A 25,053-nucleotide genomic window follows, 5' to 3' on the forward strand; every position below is an offset into this window, starting at 1 on the left:
TCTATGACAGAACTGCGTGATGGAAGTGCGTTTTGCTTTTTTTGCCTGTTTATCACTCGCCATCGTTTAAATACGCGTTCCTGAGACTCAATAGGCAGTTTTAGAATAGCGTACGAAAAGCTTTGCATTGGCTTTTCGCGCAACTGTCATGCGTCGTACGCTAACCGCTTGCGGGCTCCCGTAGTGACGAAAATAGCGAGCCGCAAACGCTAAAATAGCGTACGCTATTCTAAAACTGCCTAATGTATCGCAGCTTGCACTGAGCCGAGACGACGAAACTACGTTTGCCTCATGCGACTGCGTAATTTGTATCGTTGGAATTAATAGTTTTCAATTGCTTTATTTCAGGACGGAAACGTTTTTGGAGTATTCGAGAAGGCAAGAACTGATGCGTTTGCCCAAGGAGGGGTTACCAGCTGTAGAATCAGCTCTTTGCGAAGTCTCGATCCGCAACTCAAGTGGACCAGCTTTCTATCCTGCCCCCAGTGCTTCTTCTCGGTGCGTGAATATGCTATGTATACTTACGGCTGAAGAAGTACTCTGCGTGTTTATATGTTGTCTCTGTTATTACCTACGGAATTCATGTGTAGGCATGAGACATGTCCTATATGCAGAATTTTACTGTTTGTGTTTATCACAATGAAGTGCTCAGTGTACCCAACATGACGTCCTCCCTTCAGTGGCGTTATATTCAGCTAGGCATTGTATTCGCGGTGAAACAAAAGCTGCGTATAGGCTGATTTCACCTGGTCGTTGAGTAATACGCTTTTCTTCGAATGTCATGTGCTGCTGCATAAACTGACCATGGCCTGCATCCCGTTGCCACCAACTAACTTTCAAGTAGTGTTCAAGTACCATATATTGTTTCTTGCTCTTTTTAGCGCAATGTACTACTTACTGTGCTAAATCTTATCTTTTTCATTTTGTTTATCTGGTGAAGGTCAGTGGCCGATCCAGGGGGGGGGGGGGCGATTGGGCGATCGCCCCCCCCCCCCCCCAAAGCTATAAGCCAACCCAACCCCCCCCCCCCCCCCCCCCCGCTTTTCACCTCACCGAAGGCCATTTTTCAGAACGTAGAATTTTTTCAGGTGGTCGCTGTGTCCATCCCAATCCGAGACTAGGGAAGCACCCCTCACACAGCCCAGCGCTTTTGTTAAGAGCGAAACAGGCTTTCTAGAAAAGATTTCTTCTGCGTCCTGCATCTTTCAAATAGGCACCGACGAGCACAAGCCTCAACTATTTTGCTAAAGCAACTGCTGCCTTTATGGAAGCGAGCTAAAGTTTCCTCCCCACTACCAGGGCCATCAGCTCTTCAGCAAAGCGAGGGGTCTTCAAATTCTCCCATCTTTTTCTCAGAGACAGGAGTCTGTTCGGCCGTGGTCCCACAAAGCGTGCAGAACAAGTTACCTTTTAGTCAACCTTCAGCGGCTGGTCCAAAAAAAAAAAAAAGAAGGAAGGCAGGCAGTGGTGCTGTGAATTATATTCGCCGAAGTACGGAGCAAGCCTCCGAGAGCACGTGCGCGGGGTATAATCGAGCGCGACTCCGAAAGCTCCGTTTGACCGTCCTTAGGCTGCGGAGATAGAAAGGGCATTTTCTGGCAACACGACCGGCCAGAAAAAAAGGCAATGGGGAGGAGGGGGCGGGGTAACAAAGGGAGGCTTACTCCGAAACTACGTTCAAGGAATACTAGAGCTCGCCGTTGTGGGAATACTCATTTATCGAGCAGGTGGCCTGCCCTTCCCTCTTTCACCCTCCTCTTACCAACAACACTGATACGTGTTCCCCAATGTTTAGCGGAAATATGCGAAATTTTAGATAATGAAATGGCACTGAGCAATGCAACTGAGAACAAAAATAATGAGCATTTGGTTACTAACGTGAAGTTTTAAAGTTGGGCAACGCCCCCCTCCCCCCTCTCCCCCCCCCCCAACAACCAACCGCCCCCCCCAAAGCAAGCGCCTGGATCCGCCCCTGGTGAAGGTGTCCAGCATTTCATGTATATTTGTGCAAAATCTGAGAAAATATGTAAGTGGTTGTTTTGTGTTTCGTATCATTTCAACGGTTAATAAGTAAATCATTGCAATATTATTTCATATTTACATATTTTGCGCTTCGTTATGTTTTTGTCATGCACTGACATTTCTTTAAACTACATGATTACCTCTCATCAGAGGCTCCTCTGCACTTTGCTCGGTATTGCACCAAATGAAAATCGTGTTTCTTATATGTGTGTACGTCAAAGGGCCTACACTTTACAATGTGTTCGATTTTTTAATTTCTAAATTTTACAATGAACTTTTGTGTTTAGTCATGCACACACTGTGAATTCTTCCCTTCTGTTCTTCTCGTGAACTTGTATCGTGCCCCATTACATGCAAATCTTGAGTTTCGGAAACAGAACAATAAAAAGAGGTAACAGAAATGTTGTAGGTGGATTCATCCTTTATGCTCTAGCACATGCTGGCTGCGGGGAAACGCGAATGCGCGGCCAAGCACAGCACGCGCGCGAGCGCACGCGAACAATAAAAAAAGTCCCGGCGCGGGGCATAGGAGAGGAGAAAAAGCAAGCGTACAAAATAAAAAACGGTGCGCGGTATGGGAGAGGAGGAAAAGCAAGCGCACAGAAAAAAAAATAGAAAGAAAACGGCGCGCGGAGAGGGAGGAAGAGCGGGCTGGAGGCGAGCGGCTGTTGTTACTGTTGCCCTGACGACGTAAGCAACGTAACCGCTACGTCATCGCCCTTTGAGCTTGGCGGCCTTCTGCAAGGGGCGTAACTCAATAGCGCTCTCGGCGCTGTCGGCGCTTGCGTCGGCGGAGCGTTTGAATTTCGCGTCCTATGGGAGGTATACGAAGAAACCGACCCTTGTCTTTGTGCCATTTGGATGTCGGCTGGCGAGCATTGTGCGATTCGGTGCGACTGCTCCATTTGTCTCCTGTCTCCGCTTGAGTGTCTTCCCTGTGAATTAGTTGATTGAGGTGTGCTTGGAAGGAAGATGCCGAAGTACAAGAGCTTGTCCCTGCACGAAAAGGTGTGCTTAATTGAAGAGGCCAGCAAGTCGACGGCGTCGAAAACGGCTCTCGCCGAAAAGCACCACGTGCCTCTGTCAAACGCTGTGCAACATCATCAAGAATAAGGAGAAAATTCTCGATGCTTACAGCAAGACGCACTCGTCAAAGCGTACACGAGTACGCCCGCCTACGTACGCCGACGTTGAAGCAGCTCTGATCGACTGGCTGCAGAAAGCCAACGCAGCACACTTTCCTGTAAATGGGACCATATTGCGTGAGAAGGCCAACCAGCTGGCGCTGCAACTTGGACATTCTGAGTTTAAATGCAGCGATGGATGGTTTTGCCGATTTAAGGAGCGCAACAACCTGACATTCGTGACTGTTTGTGGCGAGAGTGGCAGCGCGGATCAGTCTGTTGTCGACGGCTGGAAGCAGCACACCTTGGCTCCACTACTCGCCAAGTACGAAGCAGCAGATGTTTACAACCTTGACAAAATGTTGCCTACGAAGACGTTCGCTTTGAAGCAGGCAGACATTAAGGGGCGGAAACAGAACAAAGATAGAATCACTGTTTTGTTTGGTGCAAGCATGTGCGGTGAGCACAAGCTGCCACTGCTTGTTATTGGGAAGACAGAAAAGCCTCGTTGTTTCAAAAATGCACGACTGCCATCCAAGGATGACCTGATCTATAAAAACAACAAGAAAGCTTGGATGACGGCTGCACTCTTTGAAGAATACGTGCGGCACCTTGACCGCAAGTTTGCGGCCGCAGGGCGCAGCGTTTTGTTTGTCGTCGATAATTGCCCAGCTCACGGCGACATTCAGAACCTGCAGGCAATCAGGCTGGTCTTTCTACCCCCGAACACGACGTCACTATCGCAGCCGATGGACCAGGGCGTCATACACCATACCAGGAAAATATATCGCTACAATCTGTTGAAGCGAATGCTCCTTTGCTATGACAAGGGAAAGGAGTATAACATTCACCTCCTCGGTGGTATTTGCCTCATTATTCACGCGTGGAGGCAGGTGAAGGCCACCGTTATTCGACAGTGTTTTGAGCACGCCGGTTTTGTGAAAGAAGAGGCAACCTCCGCTGAGTTTGCTGTCACCGCTGTCACTTGCCCGTTTGATGATGAAGGGGAGACTCCCTGCGCTCGACATGAGGCTTTGCACGCGGACGAGGAGTGCACTCCAATCGGATTCTCCGAGTACGGAAATGTCGAGTGCACAGTGCAGACGTGTTACGCCGACATCGACAGCGAGATAGCTGCGAGATCGACCGATTCGGCCTCTAATGTTGACAGCGATGACGAGCCCTCCCGAGCACCCCCTTTGGCGGATGTCATCGATGCCTTGAGTGTTGTGCGCAGCTTCGTCGAGTGCAACGGCGGCGAGGCTGAGATGCTGCGCCTCATTGACAGGCTGGAAAATATGACTTTCAGTGCTGGGAACTACCGAACGCGTCAGTCACGCATGGAGGAATTTTTCTCCAAGTAGGCTGACTTGCCACAATAAAGGTGTGAATCACGTTTTCTGGCTGATTTCTTTGATTTCGCGTTGTTTCGGATAATTGGGAATCCCGCTTAATTGGGATATTTTTCTCGGTCCCGAGGCCTTCGAATTAACGAGGTTTTACTGTATATATATATATATATATATATATATATATATATATATATATATATATATATATAAACGACTACTTTAAAAAGGCATAAAGGTTTTGACAAGACAATGAAGTTATTCATGCAAGCCCGACTATACATATTGGTGCCGAATTTACCCTCTTCCGAGGTTGTCACTGGCAATCACTGCATAACAGGAGTAAATCTGTGAAAGGCTTCTTCCACTGAACACCGCTGAAATTAACTTCTGTCTGCTGTCTGGGCCCGTACCTGATTGTCTAGCGCAGTTGATGAGTGTGCATATACCAGCCAATAGAAAATTGTTAGTGCAAAATGAAATTTCTGTCCAAGTCAAGCATTTTTACAATCGGTGAAGAAGAGAGGCAGGAGAAGTGCTATTAGGAAAACAAAGTGCAGCTAAGCTTACCTTGTAGCCAACAATAGTGCCACGAGCATCCTCAGGCGGGTGCCACGTGATGATGCCGTACGTCATGTTCATTTCCGTATTTGCAAAACAATGCATTGTCACATTCTGTGGTGCTCCAGCCACTGAAAGATCAATGCGTATGCACATATATCGTAAAACTTTGGTATTCGTGTACTTTACAGGTAGAAACATGGCTGGTGAAGTACTTCTGACATAGTGATTGTAGATCCTAACAATCAACTTCAAGTCAGGTGAAGGTACCAAAATTGTTAGTGTCCATGGTCATCTACTGCATATACAGGGATCACGAGAATGTGTGGTTGTCCAATAAAATTTGTTGCAGGGCTAGTTGGTGCATAGTTAAAGTATAAGACGGTGGCGCAAAAAGGGACAAGGACGAAACCGGAAGAAGAGACGTATACAAGCGCACACAGTGTATACGTCTCTTCTTCCTGTTTCGTCCTTGTCCCTTTTTGCGCCACCGTCTTATACTTTAATGTGTGGTTGACAGTGTGGAGAGTGTGACATACATTTTATAGATTTGGTAATGACTGCACAGGCACAGAGCAGATCTGTTCATGACATCTACAATATACTACCAGTAGAAGATGGCAGCACAATGCCTGAAGCCACTCTGCTTTCAAACATTGCATGTGAAATTCCAGTTCATTCAACCCTTCTGGCTCCAATGAGTGTGAACATTTACTAACATTTTTAGGTGTAGTTTGAACAATTTTCCAATAGCCGACATTCATGAATTCCATGTTTTTAGGTGCATGTGTCTGCACTTGTACATGCTCATTGTCACTGTGTGAGGCAATTGAGGTAAGCAGCATGTCTGCTGGAAAATAAAGAAATCTATGGCTTAACAATTTCCTCCTATGAGGTGCAGGTATGTAAATCTCCATTCCTTAAGTCCTCTGTTCCCTTTGACCTTCCTTGAAGTGCTGCCATAGAGTCCTGATCTGTATCAGGTGCCCTCAGCCGTGTTTGGTAGTTTCGACAAAGCATCCATACCTGGAGACAACTTTCTGTGGCAGCACAGCCAAGGCTACGAAACCGAAGCACACACTTTTTTACTACACTGCTGCATGTAGTCCGGGAATGCTAACTTTTGTAGACTACGCAGCATAAAAGAAAACATAAAAAGAAAATAAATAGGTATATGTTGAAGACTTTCTGCATTGTAACCAAGAAAGCTTATCCTGTGAAGGATTTTCATTTTTCGCTATTTCTAGTTTTCTGGTTTTCAGGTGTCGATTACACGTTTTCTTGCGCCTGTCAACAAATGCCTGCAAACGGACTACTTGACATAGTAATACAGATGTGCAGACGCATTGCCCACATAGCTTTGGCTGTGCTGCCACAGAAAGTTGTTGCCAGGTATAGTGGATGATTCGAAGCACAGAATAGTGAAGCTAGTTCCACCACAATCACATCACGCTTTAGCGAGTTGGAAAATGTGATCAACTTTGAACCTGGGCGTTGCCAGCAGTGAAATGATAGCCGGGAGACTAAATTGTTCACTAAAGTTGTTATCCTTGAACGTTAAAACCCCAAACAGCACTCAGATGATGCATTCTTCTTGTGACATAGCCATAGCATATGATTAATGGTTTCAAAGTTTTTATGTGGAGGTGATGGAATGATAACAAGCAGGTTGATATAGTTAGACCCAAGCTCTCAGAATTTGGAACATGCCTTTCTACATCTTTTGAACAATGTTGCATTTTTAGAATGCAGCGTAGCCCACTTGGCGGTTTTAGATAGAAAACCATTTTACCAATCTCTGCTTATCATGCTGCTGTGTTGGCTGCTGTGTTGGCTGCTGTGTTGGCTGCTGTGTTGGCTGCTGTATTGGCTGCCCTGAATATTGCAGTGTCCTGATATCCACTAATATGCTGTTTCATGCTGTGCCTTTTCTTTTTTTGCACCTCTCATTTTCTTTGCCCCCTCTTTGCACTTCTTGTATAAAAGCTACAAACTTTTATTGGACATAAAATAACAAACAGTTAAGACATTGTTGACAATGTAGCATGACATGACATAAATTTAGTCTTGTTCATTGTTTAATGCTGAAGTATGAACTGTTCCCCTTTGACACACTCTTCTATAGAAGAGTGTGTCAAAGGGGAACAGTTCATGTAAACGTGAGGCAATGCAAGCTTAGATGTGCAAAAATTGGCTTGAGTAAGAGAAGAATGCTCTGCATTAAAAAAACTGCCAAATGTATTCAGTAATGCATGTAGTTAAATTTCTTAATACCATGCAGAACCTATTGCAATGCAGATATCACATTTTCTGAGAGGTGTAAATGAATGCAACAGAACTTTAAAATCAGCTTACTTCCATCAGCTGTGCTCACGTCCAGTTGCTCAGACCAATTTCCACAGCCAATAATATTGCAAGCACGCATCTGAAACAAATAAACCATATTAATGAACATAATTTTCAAAATATTAAGTGGGCCAGGAGAGCTTGTAACTGTTAATTTGCTACGCAATTGTTATATAAATAAAGAAAAAAATATGACCATGGGACCTTTCTTAGACAAAAGGGCACACCAATCATTTTAGGTCAAATTAAAAAAATATAAATATGCCACAAGTGGAGAAAGCTCAGCAAAACCAAGTAACACTAACTGATAAGTTGTGCTTATCAGCTATAGACATGGTGATCTGCCACAGAGGTGCGCAAAATATCTTCACTGTCATTGGTGACATCGGGCTGCATAGAGTGTGCGGGATGTAAAGAAAATCTGGTGCTCATAAAAATAGATTCACAATTCATTCTTCAGATGAGAGGCAAATTCTCCCCGTTTAGTTGAGATCACTGGACACTGTCATATACATTAATGGTCACATAAGTTCAAAAGATCGTGTCTTAGTTTCAGCACCATAGCAACTGCAGCGGTAGCAATTTTGTGGATAGCAACAATGCTCTCACTGTAATAGTAAGAAGATAAATATAACCAAAGACGAGAAATGTTTTTGTATAATCCTTATCTGTGCAATCAGTGCCAATGCCATCAGCTTACCAGCTAAGTATATAGCTAAAGAAATTTGCTGAAAAGTTTCTACGACCTTTTTACCTCAATACCACTGTAATTGTTTGAGCTGACTCACCGCATTCTATGCACCTTTTCTTGCTCCTGAACAGGTGTGCCTCATCCAGATTTACTTGTATTAAGATCGACAAGCACATCTTACCATATTTACACGAATCTAATGCACCCCCAATTCTAATGCACACACGATGATAGTAACAGAAAAAAACAAGACATGAAAGCCACACTCCTAACCCGCGCGCAATTCCTGCAAATGAAAAAGAAAGGTAATATTTTCAGTACGGGAAAAGCCTGTCTATTCATTTGCTGTCGCTCTATCATTGTCAGGCCACAACATCTCGTCGTTTGTTTCGTCCATAACATTGAAAATTCCACATTTCTTGAATGCCTTCACAACCCCGCTCGCTGGAATTCCAAGCAACGCTTTGGCCACCCAACTTGTGTTTCTTGTGTTCCTCTGTGACTTCGCTGTATTTTGAGGTGTCGTTTCGTAATTATGAGCCACCCAACTTGCCATTTCCTCGTCAGACAGATGCTTTGGTCTATTGCCAGCTGTGAACATGCGCCATCCATTCCTTAGCCGCTCACTATGCAGTGTCCGCATGTGGTTGTTCACAGGTTTATTGATGCAAACGTTCAGTGGCTGCGTTTGAGATACCATGCCAGTCGGTATTACTACCAAGTCCGTGTGGCAAAGCTGCAAGTTTGTCCGTGACATGCTGGTCCATGTGGCACTTAAAAGTGTGAAGCCCAAGCATGGAGTGGAGCCCCAAGCCAGCGCTTGGCCTCCGCACGAAGTCAATCCAGTCAATTACAAGATTTGTGTCCATCCAACGTTTCTTCTTGGCATGCACTATCACACCTCATAGAAACTTCGCAATTGGAAGTGTTTATGCCTAAGTAATGAAAAGGAGGCAACATTTTAACACCTGGTGTACAGGCCAGCATTAGAGTTACTACTCGAGTGTTGTCATTGTCGGGCGTAAGCAAGCAAACTTGTTATGCCCTGGTCAACTCCACTGCTGTGTTGGCTCACATATCAAATAGACAGGACGAGTTTGATTGGTATTGCCTATTTGCCCAAGTTGACAAGTGTTGTTGTGTTGTGACGACAGAGTGTACTGCTGAAGAGAAAACATTCCATCATGACGAGGAAATGACAGGAATGGCAGCGTTATACTCAGTACACAAATATAGAGGTGTTTCTGTTGGTTCCCAGTTGAAAAAGTAGGCCTAATGACTACTTACTAAAAAAAGAGTGGTCTCTACTAACCTGAAAGATGTACTGTTCTCCTGGTGTAAGGCCCACATAGACATACATGTGCTTCAGCCTGTTCTGGGGCTCAGCCGAGAGTGTTGTCTGGTTGCGATGGACTTGGCCTGGACGAAAGAGTTCCAACTGGTACTGGCTGATGTTCGCTCCGTTGTCATGGCTTGGCCTCCGCCATGCAAACACCAGTGTCTCGTTAGTTGTAGCCAGCAGATGCACCTGGTTGATCTTTGGTGGAACTGGATGGATTAAAAAAAGAGGACTGTTGTATGCATTCACTTTGGCTGATTAGACATGTGGTTCATAGTAAAAAAAAAAATTAGCGATCATGCACACAGTGCCAAATGTAGCTTTTAAAATCACATTAATAGGAAAAAAAGGAAGGAAGGTATTGAAGTGCTGTTTTAACAAGTGTGGCACAAGTATTGCTCCGTGATCTAAGGAACCTCAGCTTGGAAACTGAGCTTGAAGCTTGGAATGAGCTTGCTCAGTTAAAAAAAAACCAATATAAGAGAAATACTGCATGTTCACAGGTGCTGCACCAACATAACTGACATTTTTTCATACAAAAGTGCCTCGATGTCCAGAATTTGTGCTGTTTTTACCAATAGGCATTCGACTGCACATGCAGTTGCAGTCATTCTTAGACACCGTTGACAAGGAAATGCAGATTTTAGGAGTAAAAATGAATTTAAGGTATTACAACCAGAAATGCTCAAAACCTATAATTCAGAAGAAAGACACATCTACAGCCATAGAGAAGTAGCTACTGTGAAGCATTTCAGTTAGCAGCATATATGCTTAATGCTAAAAGAAATAAAATATAAAGCCATGGTCTTATGAAAATCTTTATAGAGCTATTCACAAATTTTGCTGACAAGTTCTATCTATAGGACTGTTCCAAAGAAGTTTATTTATGCTGGGGAATCGGTAAGAACAGATGGACACTGTGTGAAAATGTTTTACAGGTAATGTCCATTTATCAGCCCTCTGTTTGTTAGAATTCTCATTTAAGTAAAAGGCTTTCTTAATATATATGTAGTAAAACACTAGTGGTGTATCAGATAAAAAGAAGTTAGCGAAAAGATATAAGTACCAACACACACATACATAAAATAGAGTTTCGCTTGAGTAACTTACAATCTAAAAGATATGTAGTAGTATTTATTGTTCTAGTCCTAGGACTCATGCGTGCCTAAGAAAGTGAATGGGGATCTACATTTCTTTAACACAGGTTCAAGATGGCAGCTCTCTCAAAGTCTCTCGTTAAGTGTGAAGAAACCTGTGAACCAGGATGCATACCGTCAGGTGGCATAGTAATGTTTCGCTGCTCCCATGGTCCGTTCCCTACTGAGTTGACAGCCGCAAGGCGGAAACCGTAGGTGGCACCAGGTGCCAGGTAGTGTACCAGGTAGGAGGTCATGTTCGGTGGCACTGCATTGTGCACGTCGAGCCAGTCGGCCTCGGTGGAGTAGTTGCGCACCTGGAGGTGGTAGCGCGATACAGGCTGGTTGCCCGAGTGGCGCACATGCCAGCTAAGCTTTGCTGTGCGTGCGTCCTCAGCCTTCAGTGATGACAAGTTCACCTCTGGGGGCTCTGTAAATGGTGATGACGGGAAGTAAGTTAATTTTGTGCCTCTAGAAGGCATCAAGAGGTGCTTTGAAATCCAACTGGTTGCAAAACATAAAAACGAGGTGCAAGATGATAGGGGGAAGAACTTCAATAAAAGACAAACTGTGTTCCAGAATTATGGTTATGGGCTAGATGAAACCATTTCCCTGTGCCATTTAATGTTGGTTGCCAGGGCGACGTCACATTCCCGTGCCAGTGGCACTGCACATAATCTCTTGAAACGGAAGCCCAGTCAACGGAAAAGAAATAATTAACCAAAGAATGGAAAAAGTACCTTGTATTTATACTGAGAGTACGCGTTGCGACATACATTCCAAACACACACACACACACACACACACACACACACACACACACACACACACACACACACGCCCCCCCCCCCCCCCCCACACACACACAAAAAGCGCGGAGGCACTCAAACCGAGGCGTTTGATGATCGCACCATTTCGAAACAGGTCCTCAAGTCACGTGCCAGCAGGCAGACGTAACAAAACGTACGGCCCGGAAAAAGTTATTTTTTACTTCATCCCACTGCAATGCGAGGAGGTCTAGTTACCCTATTGCTTCACTTTCCCATGCTCGGCCTAATCCTGTCGTTCTCTCTCGACCTTCATGCGGGAAGGAGGAGTCGAAGCATCTGCCGGGAATGGCACGCGTGGCGAGGGCACCAGCGACAAACGCATTTACGTCAAGAGAGGTCGTTTTCTCGACGGCACAGCGCGCCCCTGCCACCTCCTTTACTTCCTTTTCCGGCCATTTTTGTAGTACCACATTCCTTTTATCAGGCAGGAGCAACTAACCTCTCCTTAACAACCTTGTCCCGCGCCACTCTTTTTTTTCCCCGAGAGGAGCGCTGCAATGACTCCGTGTTTGCCGGATTTGAGCAGCCTAGAGAGACTGCTTCCGCGACGCGGCCGGAACCGAGGGCTTTATGGGCCGCGAACGTTGCCGGGGCGGCCGGCGGTATTCGGGGAATGTCAGCCGGTATGCCCAGGGAGCCCGCACGGGCCTTATTCTCGTATATTCGCGCTGACCGCCATTACAGCCCCTGCAAAGGGTGCTCTGCCGCAACGTCATTTCACGTGAGGCGAAGCCCAACGTGATGTTTGCGGGGGCCACAAAGCCTTCGCGGTTGGCGTTCTGTCTACGGCAAGAGAGCTGGCGGGCGTTCTGACGCTCGGCTTCCAAACATGATGCCAGCAGCGCCCGGCAAAAGTTCGCGGAATCATTTCTCTGAATGCCTGGCAAAAGCAGCAGTGGTACAATGACCCTGCAGTACGCTCTCTAATGTAAGTGACGGCCGCACGAGTTGGACTCAGAAAATTGAGTCATTCATACACACATAAGGGGGCGAAAATGCCCCACAATAAATGCGGCGCGAGAGTATTCCACAAAAGAAGGAAAGATCCATTCACAGCTGATATTTCGTTTTTCCTATCCACATGCTGAGTGCACGGATAGCAAGTAAATGTGACGAACAAAAGTTGAAATCATCCGCTTTTGTTCTTGCATTTGTTTTCCTCATACATTCTACGCGCTGAAAACGATTTGAGTACGGCAGCGCTGAAAATAAATTAGTGTGAGTACATACACACAAGCAACAATTATTTCACACAACCAATTTATTTTAAAAATGAAGCCTGTATTAAATCCAACGCCAAAAATAGGCTATTCGTATTCTAAGTACAATTATTGCTCCCGCACATAGTGACAGCGGGAAAAGGTTCGCTGGAATAGTGCTTTGCAACGTGTTGGGACACGGCGTTCTTCGATAGGAGGCGCTATAGGCAGACACTTTCTGGAGTTATTGTATGTGGCTCCCGTAGGAAACCAGAGTTGCGCCAAGGTACACCATCTCGGGCTCTGGTGTTACGCGAGAACGCACTTCTCACACGACAAGGCCATCACGACAGTTTTTTTTCCCTTTCTTAATTTTCAATTAGGTTTTGATCATAAGTCAATCACTCATCTCGTGTTTGCGCGCCTGGTTTTTATGTGCGCGTGCAATGATAATGATGCTTACTGAAAATGCAACATGAGACCAATACACACACCGGCGCACGATGGCATTGTCTGCAAACCTGTCCCATTTATATGCAAAGCGTACATAGAACACTAAACTTTTGTAAAGTAATTCTCATTAGGCGTCCTGGCTCTCGAAAGCTGAAAGACGCGAACTTGCATATTTAAGAAGCAGCGCTGTCACATCCTACATTACTTATTGTGCTTTAGTATGAGAACTGAATCCAATCTAGGTGAACAAAACAAGAAACCGCACGCGCTCATACATTGCATGTATTGCACAGCGCCATTGTGTTGATTCTAATGACTCCAGCATGGCTCCCTGGTCGTGTTTCATCCGTTCCGGAGCAATTCATTCATGGTGTTGGTCCCATATGGCAGACACACGAGAAGAGCAGTCCTTCGCGCCTTACTTATTTATCGCGCGTATGACATCCGCGTGGGCATAATAAATTAAGCGCGGCACAGCAGAAGATAGAAACAAACCACTTTTATCTATTGCTTATTGAGCATGCAACCTTTATATTTTTATTGTGCACGATCCGACTCTGCTAAGGCGAGGGATGGGGTGCCCGTACACCAATTCCTCGCCTTAAAACAAAAAGAAGTCTTTCTGCATGTCACATAGGAAATGCACTTGATTATGCCACCGTCATTCATATTCGTTTTCAGTGCTTTTGAATATTGTCACGTGGTCGTGACGGCGACGAATGCAGCAGGGAACACGTCCGAGATGAAACGCTTTATTTGGCCGAACTTGTGGCCGAGAAACTGAAAGCAATACACTGATAGCGGCGGACAGAGCGTCGACCGTCGATCAACTGACAAGCGGTCAAGTGCGTCGGCTTTTATACAGGCGCTATCGAACTTTCCAGCGATATCACTGGTGGCGGCGTTATCTCTCGATAAAGCTGGAACATGCGCTTGCGGCGCGAAATCTTAACAAAACGATCTACTACAATCGAGAAGCTTCTCGAACACTGCTTCGCAGACAGCCTCGAGCGTTGATAACCGTCTTTGGTGGTCAAACCCAAAAACATCAAAATAAAATAAGAAGTGGGCGTGGCAATATTTCTTTATGGTATGCTCAGCAAAACCTAGAAAAGATAGAAAGCACGTTGTCAGTGCGCATGGCAGTTACTGTAACTTAGTGTCGTGTAAGTTACTGTCGTGTATGTAACTTGCACATGTGCATCGATTGTCAAACAAACCCACTTGTTGAAAGTAAGCCCTCGTGTTGTTTTTCCTGTTGTCATTGTCCTTTCAAGCGCTTTGCAGTTACTATGCCATGGTTTTGTGGTCAGTAGGCAGTATGAACCGACTAGCCCAACAGAGTACTTCCGAGTTTCACTCTTTTTTTTCTTCTTTCTAGTGTCCCTTCGTCACAAAGGCTTTGTAACTGTTCAGCTTCGCATTAAGCCCCACGGTGTAGAGGGAAGAAAGAAGAAACGAAAGAGGGGTGCTACCGCATAGCAGGAAAATATGGAACGTGCATGCCTCAGCACGTGTCTGTGCTCGCCGATCACTTGCAGAACAATCACTGATCGCCAGGCCCGTAGCCAGGGGTGGGGGGCCTTAGCCCCCCTCCCCCCGAAATTTTGGTGTTTTTGCCAAAAATAAATAATGAAAATAGGTGTTTTTCTCAAATAGTCAAGGTTTTCAGCAAGTGCCCCCCCCCCCTCCCCCCCGAAAAAAATTCCTGGCTACGGGCCTGTTAATCGCACAAGGCGCTCTTCACACCATTGGGACCAGAATTACTAACTTGCTGAAGAAAATTGCAAAGCAGTACTTACGTTCACGGCATATTAATGCACCGAATTTCCCCGACCGAACACCCATATATCTGCATGCAGTGTGATGTACCCGACACCCTATGCCATATGGTACGGGAATGCGTACGAAAACCTGACACCGTAGGTAATCAAGCAATCTCCGAATAGCGGTGGGAAGCCAGGCTATCAGACGCGGACCTGAAGAGTCAGCGCAGCCTGATAGAACGGGCTCGAGAGATGGCCATGTTCCACAGCTACCTGGAATAACGAGGCTGCCTACCTAGGGCGCACACTGCGCTTGCTCAGAATCACGGTGTAAGAATATTCAGGTGTTGACACTGCGCGCGCCTAAGCAGCCAGATAATGTTCGGTCATGGGTCCATTGAGCGGTGCGCCATGTAATGGCTCGAGGCGGAGAGCGCCCGCGAGTAGCCGAATCACGGTGGTGCGGCGTCATCGCCACCGCGCTCGCCGTGCCCTCTCCTGTTACTCTCTCGATTTCGCCCCTCGGCGCCGCTTGGCGGATGCACATTATCCAGCAAAAGGCAAAGAAAAAATGCACGTTATCAGCAGCATGCGCGTTGCTATGGAGACGACTGCCCCGCTTTTCGTAGCGCCCTCTAAGATGGCGCCGATGAAACTGCAAGTCATCTGATAAGAACCCGAACATTATCTGGACGCGCGTGGACTCCGGTTTCCCATGCGTTGGGGGAAGAGTGTCATCACCTGAGTATATTCTTACACCGTGCTCAGAATAAAAGTTTATTCTCCTCCTCAACCTCCTCTGCTATTGCAAAAAAGTTGCGCTATTTTCAATTGAGGTATCTGCGAGATTCAGGGCATTTGAAGGGCGTACGCGGCATGACGAAGTACACTAGTGAACAGAGGCCGTCGATTTGTACGCACCAAGTACGAGTACATCCTGCACCGCCATGGTCATGTTGTACTCGTTGCCCGCGTAGCAGACGTACGTGCCATTGTCCCGCCTCTGGAGGGACTCAAGCGTCAGCTGCGCCCGGTATTGGACCTCGGACACCTGCACAAAAATAGAGGACATATTCATTTTCAAATATGCACGCGCCAGGTTTTTCGCCGAAGGACCCTTCGCACGAGCCGTTTGAGGCTTTCGCCTTGATAATGACGGAGACAATTTCTATCAGTCGTTTCGCAAGAGTGGTTCGAGTGCTCAAAAAGCGCGTGCACGATCTCCTCCTCACCTGAGTGACGTTTGTGCTGTCGATCAAGCGGCTGCCAAAGGTAACGTCCTCTGAGCTGGTGGAGTTGCCGGTGGCCGCCGCCGGCTCGTCTTGTTCGTCGTCGTCCGAGGCACGCGACCAGAGAAGCGTGGTGACCTTGGGGTGACCCGTGGCAAGACATGACAGCGTCACCGATGAGTTGACCGTCGCCTCGACCACGCTCTGCTCAACCTCCACGCTCACCGGCACTGCAAGGGCATCGCCAAAGCGCAAAATTGTAGCACTGGTCGACCAAAACATACGGCCACAGACAACATGAAAGTAATATTAATAGACAATTATAGTTTAGCGTTAGCGTGATAACAGGGGTAAAGGGAACAGCGTTAAGGAATGGCGCTACACTAAAATGCGCTGTCCGCAATGAACGTTTGAGTCACGGTAACGCTATTCCCTTAACCCACGCTATTACGCTAACGCTAAACTAAAATTGTGCTGCGGTTTCGCACGCTAAAACCACGACATGATTATGAAGCACGCCACAGTGGAGGGCACCGGAAATTCTGACCACCGAGGGTCCTTTAACGTGTACCTAAATTTAAGCACACAGGCTTCCAGCACTTTCGCCTATATTGGAAATGCGACCGTCTCGGCCGGGATCGAACCCGCGACCTTCGGGTCAACAGCCGAGCACCGTAACCACTGCACCACCACGGCGGCTGACAACACGAAATTAATTACAGCAATTGCCGCATATTATACGTTTACTTACCGTGCGCATTATGAAATTGGGCAGATCGTCTTCTACATAAATTTCGTAATGTCATATTTTATCTCCGGATTGTATTTTGCAAAGACAATGTCATTATAGCAATGACAATGACATTTTAGATATGTATGCGTTATATTTGCTATGTCATATTGACTATAGTGATTATTGTTAATATTATCACTGGTGAAACGAAAAGGGCCAAGCTACAGTTTTTTAATGCTTAATTCCTCCCGTACAGCCGGCATAAGTCCGTACATAAGCGAAATCGACGAATAAGAAAGATGTACCGAGGGAGCGATCGCAGGAAAAACAGGCGGCGGCATGTAATTAAATAACGAAAAGCCGCAGGGCGCGAAAACGGATCTGCACGAGTCACCGACGCTACCGCGCATTTCTATGCGGCGTTGCGCACGTTTCCATATACAAAACGCGAGAAGGAAAAAAAAAAAAAAAGATACACGCGTTATTGTAAGGGAAAAAACAAAAGTACGAAACCGCCGCGTCGAAAACTTGCTTTTCCTCGGCTCTCGCTGTCTGTCCCCTCATCACGGTCCGTTTCCCCTCCGCTGACGCTTCGCGCGCGTACGGACGAACAAATGCGCGATAACGCAGTTGTACTTACACGCAACGCACGTACGCGGCATAACAAAAGAAATACTCGAAAGAAAAATGCACGCATGCGTTTCCAGCGCAGACGACAGGAGAATGCTTGGAAAAAAGGCGGCTTGCGTTGAACGAATTACGAGAGAAGCGATATCAATGCAAGCTATCTCGTGTACGTGTGCGTGCCGAGTGAAAGAAAAAAAGTGAAAAAAAAGAAAGAAGAGGCAATGGACGCTGAGTGAGCGTGACCAGAACTGACGCCAAACAAAGACAGCGAGTTGTACTCCGTCTCATTATAACGGTGCAGTGTGCCGTGTCAGCTACAAGGTGTGCAACGCGGTTACTTACCGAGTGCACGTCATGCATATCTTTGTCGGTGAAATGGCCTGAAGATGTACTAAATAAACCGGTTGTATAGAACGGGCAGTGCAAGCGTCGCAAAATAAATGCATTCATTTGTTAGAATGTATTGCCCATCACTAACAGCGCTAAGTTACAAAATAAAACGGCAGTTAAGGAAACAATATTACTAGGGACTCATTGATAAGAAATGCAACGCAATAACGCTATTGAGACAACTAATCGTTAATCAATAAACGCAATTTCATAATCGTGAGCATTTGGAGCTTATGCTTCTTCGCGAACTCGGAAAGGTATATTTAGAGATTGTGCCATGCATTCTGACGCTGAGCCGTGCTCCCAACTATGACAGCAGAAATAGCGTTTTTTCTTCCCCTCAACCTCACCTTCTCTACAACGTCGTCTGCTCATTGTGGCCGACGGCAGACAAACTGCGTGCGCATGCGCAAACCGTAGAGGAAGCCACAGTGGAGCGGAAAATGGTAGGCGTAATGTTAGGAGATCGGAAGACAGTCGAATGGGTCAGGCAACCAAGAGGTGTAGCTGATATTGTAGTTGATATTAAGCGAAAGAATACCTGAGCCGGCCATGTAATGTGCAGGACAGACGACCGGTGGTCAGTTAGAGCAACAGAATGGATAGAAGGAGATGCGAAACGCAGCCGAGGACGGAAGAGAGTTGGATTGGGTGATGAAATTAAGAAAACTGCAGGTGTGAGATGGAGCCAGCTTGCGCAATGCAGGGAGTGGTCTTCGTCCTGCGGCGGACCATGGGGTACAGTAGGATGTCATAAACACCCCATAAAATTTGTGTGCGCAGCGCCAAAGTGCGGCACACGGCAAACTCATGAAGTACTTCTTTCCAGCTATTACCATTCTTTTTCTCACAATAGACAAGAAATGTTCAATGATTATTAAATACACTGCCAGCACGTACAAAAATCGCCGAAGGAAAAGCTGGTATACGGTTGTTGGATTCCGCCTTTCCTGCCAACCTACAAGGCAAGTTAAATAAATAAAGAAAAGAGAAGGGGGAGGCGGACATGGCTCACCCCCGGTACACCATATGGCATGTACCTCATTGCGTAAACACTGGTGCGCTGGTACCTTACCACCGGTACGGTACACTGGTTGGTACTATTGATACCTTTCCTGCATGCTGCAAGCCTGTTTGGCGCCTGTATAACGTACTGAGCGCGCTCTTGGTAGAGCTAGCAAATGTACCTAGTACATTCTAACAGGGATGTCCGTTTTGGGCATGTGGAGCGGTCCTCTCCCGTTTAAATACTCCTTGTTTATATGCTTCTTGAAAAACAAAAAAAAAAAAAGAAAAAAAGAAGAAAGAAAGAGACAATAAAGTAAGTCGTTGGAACGCTCACAGGGACGTGGAAATATGTAACATTATTCATCCGAAACAGCCAACATCATCATCCATCGTTAAGTCATACCTTCTTAATAAAAAGAAATAAAAAGCGATAGAGAAATTTAAATCAATGTTTGACCTGTGAATTTCCAACGCCGCACATATTTAGTGAGACGCAGAGTTTTTCCATGTAAGGGCAGTGTGAAAAAAAGAAGAAATAGCGGAAGTGAATCTGTTGAAACACTGCATCTGGCGACCGCTCGGCGGTGGGCTAATACGAAAGGAACACAGAAGCACCAGTATATACGCCACATAGGGGTCACGTGTTGTCGGCAACCACGACGGCACTTGTGTGCACGCCAATAAATGTTCTTCCAGCAAGGCGTAGTACGTGTGGGGCTTCCACAAATTCCCAGAACCAAAACACACTGAATATCCCAAGTTTGGAAGTTAATCGACAGTCCGTATACACACCACAAAAAGCCTTTGCTATGTAATTTGGTTCGTTTTTAGTTGCTTGAAAAAAGAAATGAAAATTACCAGGGTCTCACACTATCGCTAAGACGACTCGAAGGCGAAAACCGGAGTGCAGATGCGCTAAAGACTGAGACGTTCCGTCAGAATCCGACGAGGCATTTGGTCCGTCATGTCTCATATCGAGTTTGTCGAGCCTTCTCTGGCGTTGCATATCTCTTCGACCCACCACACAAACCACTAGGCCCTGGCTCAGCGTCTTTCATAACGCGACCTTTCCAGCCGATTCACAGGGCGTGCAAACACGGATACAAGAGAGAAGCGTCACGCGCACGTCATGACCTTGAGCACTTCCTTTGCCTTCGAACGCGTGATCGCGCGCGCGAGCACGTTGCAGCCACGGTAACTGTGCAGCTGACGGTGCTGAAATCAGCCTGTCACTGGCTGTGAATTTGGGTGCATGGCGCGGTCATTTGGGTATAGGCTTCCAAAGCAACGTCGAGCGGCGCCACTGCTCTTATCGCAACTGGGGGCATCCACGGCCACAACACTGCCGCCCCCGCTTCCGCGCACGCGCAGAGCTCCCGCATTGCATCTGTGGTGCGTCACAATGTAACTTTTGCTGACTAGCAGTGTTCTGGGCCGAATGAGGAGCGCATGCGCGCACGTGTAATTGCCGCCGCCGCTGGCAAATCCGGCGACAAACCACCTTCGCAGGCAGCGTCTGCCCCCAGTACCTCATAGCTCAGCCGCGCGAGTGTCGCGCCCAAACTTAAGCTTCGGTTCCTTATATGGCATCATTTGTATAGAGAAGAGGGAATGATTTATAGCCGACTTTGAGAAATAATGATAAATTCCAGGCCGCGTGCTCCGCTATAATGTTTGGCTCGCGTGTTCTCAGGAGCCTCGACTACCGACCGGCAGCGTTTTCTGACCACGCTGAAAAAGTGTTGCGGGGCCCCTTTAAAGAACACCAGATGATCGAAATTTCCGGAGCCCTCCACTACGGCGTGCCTCATAATCATATCGTGGTTTTGGCACGTAAAACCCCAGATAATAATAATAATAATAATAATAATAATCAATCAATCAATCATTTATTTAACGTGCCCAGGAACAACCGTAAGGTCTTTGTGCAGGCGCACGCAAAAAAAACACAATAAAAATAAACTATACTATACAGACAGTCTTCAGAAATAAAAAGAGCAAATACACGTAGACAAAGAGAAATGAACACAAAAGGGGAGGAGATAACAAGCAGCTGATGGTAATAATAATAATAATAATAATAATAATAATAATAATAATAATAATAATAATAATAATAATAATAATAATAATAATAATAATAATAATAATATTATTATTATTATCATCATCATCATTGTTGTTGTTGTGTGCAGACCGCCAGCGTGTAGTGAACAGGAGTATGGAGAGCTGCAGTTTTTAGCCGTAATGCATGCAAAGGTATCGACACAAAAACGGCCAAAATTTGATCCCGTATAGCGGCAGCGTGGCAGCCATAAAGCGATATATTCACCATCACTGAAGAACACCCGGAGGCCTGCGTTATGAGAAAGCCTTAGCTCGGGGCTAGCTCTGAATTGCAGGCTATTCGGGTACGTGGAAAACACAGAAACCCAGTTTGAAAAAAGTAACGACCAAAGCAGCGCGCCTCACACAATCGTCAAAGCTCATAACGTCTGCAAAACAGCCCTCGCTTATCTATATGGCGTTTTATTTTAGGGGAGGGCGGGGGGAGGGAGAGGGCGTTTTCAAAGATTTAAAGGGACAGGCCGGAGATTACGAAGGGCCAGAAATATTTCGGCATCTACAGTGAGCGGCTGCTACACAGAGAAACACGGATGGCAAACAACACAACCGTAAGAGAATAGATTGTTTAACGCTCGCGCGAGCTGCGGATGCTAACGCAGAGGGCGCGGATAGCGTTGTTGATAGCGCAAGAACGGCTTCATGGCTACCGCCTGGCAAGCTGCTTGTTATCTCTTCTGAAACGTGCTGCCCCACATGGCTAAGAAACGCCCCCGCGTGGGGGCGGCAGGGTCGATGATAGACACCACGCGCAGCGAGCACGCTGCATTAGTGAAAGGAGCCGTCTATTGTTGCGAAAGGAGAGAAAGGAAACAAATATAAAGGACACTGCTTTCCAGACACGTCTTATTATTACTTTTTTTTCGGTGAGTGTGCAGCGATACAAGAAAAAGGGCTACCAGCACAGCGCGAAACAAGATACACGTGGACTGGCATTTTAATAACGTTATCAGGCAGAGAAGCATGAGGCGGCTATCCTGCTGGCTGGGCTAAAGTAAGCAGACCCGTCGAGCCGAAGCAGGGCCGGGGACTTCGGATGCCTATTAATAACACGAAAAATCGCCAGGAATATTATGTACTAAGCATGTTCCTCGAAAGCAAAAAAAAAGGAAAAAAAGAAATCAATCGGTAAAAATGAAATCAAACAAAGCGAGGACGAGACCGCGCTCGAGAGGAGATTAATGAAAATAAAGACATTCGCGGGACTGCCCGGGAGCACGACGGCAAAAAGAATAAGAAGGAACGCTAATTCTCAATTTGGGAGCATGTTATCTTCGCCGCACGAGATGCGGTGACGAAAAGGATGGGCTGCAACGCAAGAAGCGGGCAAATGGGGCTCGCTTGCCGGGCTGCATTGAACACCCCGCGTACGCTGCCATGGAAGATTAGAGCCAGGGTGCCAGTGTTTTAGTTACGTTATCCGCCTTTAAGCTTCCTCCTTCTTCTTCATGTTCCTATTCACGCTGGCCTTGGGATTAGCCAGACAGGCTGCGCCGAGCGGTGTTTTTTTTTAAGTCTGACACAGCGTAGATATTACGCTGCCAAAGCAAGAGATAGCAGTGCGAGACCACATGCAATGTATACTGATAAGAATAATTGTTAGGATTTCACGTTCAAAACCAGGATGTGATTATAAGAGACGCCGTATGGAGAGCTCCGGAAATTTCGGCCACCTGGGGTTCTTCAACGTACAGTGTCGTCCACTCTTAGGGTGAACACGGATCAGCATGGCCGCGCTCTGCGCATCGAAACGAAACGGCGCAGACGCTTGGGAACGTGCTCCTCTTGCTGTACTACAGGGAAGCGATCACGGGCGTGCCAGCACCGGCGTTGGCTGGATGCACTGGCGCTCCGCAGAGCGCGGCCACGCTGAGCCGTGTTCACCCTAAGAGTGGACGGCACTGTACATAAAGTACACGGGCCTCTAGCATTGCGCCTCCATTGAAATGCAGCAGGGATTCGATCCTGCGACATTCGGGTCAGCAGTCAAGCACCAGAACCACTAGACCACTGTGGCGGGTTTCCAACGTATACTGATAACTTCGACGTAAGAAAAAAAAAAAATGTCGCCGACTCGCAGGTACGTTCTTCTAAAGTGAGCAAACGAATGCGTGCCATAAGCTCCGGGAAACGCGTCCTGCACTGTGTTACGAAACGCGTTAGCCTGAAATAATTCAGATATTACAGCCGACATCGAGTGGTGGGTCTGATACTAAATAAATATTTAGTTGGGAGCAAGGCTTCACGCTCGAGCTTTCTTTGCACAGCAGGCTTCAAGACTTGCATGAATGGCGCTGCGCGATTGACCAGTCATAAACCTATAAGACACGGTTGTGCGAAATAGTGAAATTTGAGACCACATCGAATACTGCCCGCAGGGAAACGAACATTTCGAAATTTACGAATCTTCGCACACCCTTAACGTACACCATGTTAACTACCGTCGAATTCTTTGCCCTAGTGACGCCAGCAAAGTACAGAAAGCGAAGTCAGCTGTGTGGCGCATAGGTAGTTCACGATTATGGATATTTGGAAGACCAGAGCGGGGACCTCGCGGAGTGCTAAGAGCTCCCAGAGATGTGTATGGATGAAACAGACGGGGTAGAATAAAGCCGGAAGAATGATGGATCGGGCTCTGTTTGATGTAGCAGAACGGAGAGCTCGCCATTGTCGCCGGAGACTGAAAGTGGTTGACACCAGCTGCTTCCGACGGCCCCGACGGAAACGCGTCGCTCCTTCCTCGGCGAGATATCTGCCCGCCTTCCGAAGTAGCGGTACCGCCGTGCGCATGCGCGCGGTTGCCTTCTGCGGCAGAGAGAGAGGGAGAAGACGACGCCGGCATGAAATTCACACCGCAATATCCGCAGCTCCCAAGCACGGCAGCTACACGCATCTTTTGTCTCTTCCACCGAGGAGAAAAAAAAAAAAAAGATATGCAGCCCGCATAGGCCGTAGGTACACGACAGGAAGTGAACTGTGGCAGTATATATACGGAGGCGTATGACAAGGTGTACGAAGATGATGACGGGGCGGGGAAGAGGAACGCTAGCTTTCTGAAACGGGCTGCGGCGGTCGCATTTCGATGGAGGCGATAAATGCTAGAGAGGCCCGTGTACTGTGCGATGTCAGTGCACGTTAAAGAACACGAGATGGTAGAAGTTTCCGGAGCCCTTCACTACGGCGTACCTCATAATCATATCGTAGTTTTGGGATGCAAGACCCCAAATATTACTAGCTCTCTGAAACGAAAGCTTTAAAACGTAACTTTATTTGTGAACTTCCCTAGGTTTTGCTGAACGCGGCTGATGCTGTGTAACACAAGTGACATCCGGTTGCGCACTTAAAGTTTTACGTTCACGTGCGGTTTCTACTAATTTACAAAGATTGGTACACAACACGCCGGATTCGCTGCAATTAGAAAAATAATTAGGCTATAAGCTCTTACTTCTCTACAGTGTTCAAAGAGCAAGAATACTACCATTGCATAATAGAAAAACTAACAGGGTCCCTTATGCATTTGCGCAAGACGAGTGGAAGGCGAAAGCCATCTTCTTCTCAGTCGATTGTATTGATCCCGCCTGAAAGCTTTCCGCATCCAACGTGGTTTTGCACAGCCTCCGGGATCGGAGGAATTGCAAGCTTTATGCACCTCACATGGTATTGCATTGCCTCCGTGATCGGCCCACCTCTGAGCAAGCGACGATGTAATGTAATTACGTCATGTGACGTCACAGATTTTGGCGAACCGTGACGTCATTACATGATGATGATTTTTCGCATCGCTCGGGTTGATGCCGCCTACGCCGACGGTCAACATTCGCGTTTGATGAGGCCTCTAAGGCTTTCGCCTTATTAAAGCGTGTCAGGTTTGTTAGGCCTCACTCGCGCTTCCCGCGCCCTCACACGCCACACTCAACACGCACACGCTCACTCGCCACCGCGCCCAGAGGGCGCCGCATACCCCCCTCACTGCAGATGAATGTCCTCACACGGAAAATCCACCGAATCGTCCTGCCCGGAAGGGCATACACGTGCTAGAAGGCAACCCTTCACACGCCCACTGTCAGTGAAACTTAAGAGAGGAAAGATAAACTTAGAAAGACTTGCTGCACTTCATTGAGACGCA

At 46.8% G+C, this 25,053-nt stretch overlaps 1 protein-coding gene across 1 annotated transcript in view; it reads right to left on the minus strand.

Moving 5' to 3' along the window:
- LOC119404682 (receptor-type tyrosine-protein phosphatase alpha) overlaps positions 1–25,053 on the minus strand; it is a 104,072-nt gene that overhangs the window by 32,891 nt on the left and 46,128 nt on the right. Inside the window, exons 3-8 of the mRNA XM_049419368.1 lie at positions 16,049–16,275; positions 15,738–15,867; positions 10,705–10,998; positions 9,406–9,641; positions 7,412–7,481; positions 5,066–5,187 (exon numbers count right to left, since the gene is read on the minus strand). Of these exons, the coding sequence (XP_049275325.1) occupies positions 5,066–5,187; positions 7,412–7,481; positions 9,406–9,641; positions 10,705–10,998; positions 15,738–15,867; positions 16,049–16,275 (1,079 nt within the window). The remainder of the gene's footprint in view (positions 1–5,065; positions 5,188–7,411; positions 7,482–9,405; positions 9,642–10,704; positions 10,999–15,737; positions 15,868–16,048; positions 16,276–25,053) is intronic.

The sequence above is a fragment of the Rhipicephalus sanguineus genome, chromosome 9 (assembly GCF_013339695.2).
Source record: "Rhipicephalus sanguineus isolate Rsan-2018 chromosome 9, BIME_Rsan_1.4, whole genome shotgun sequence".
NCBI lineage: Eukaryota > Metazoa > Arthropoda > Arachnida > Ixodida > Ixodidae > Rhipicephalus > Rhipicephalus sanguineus.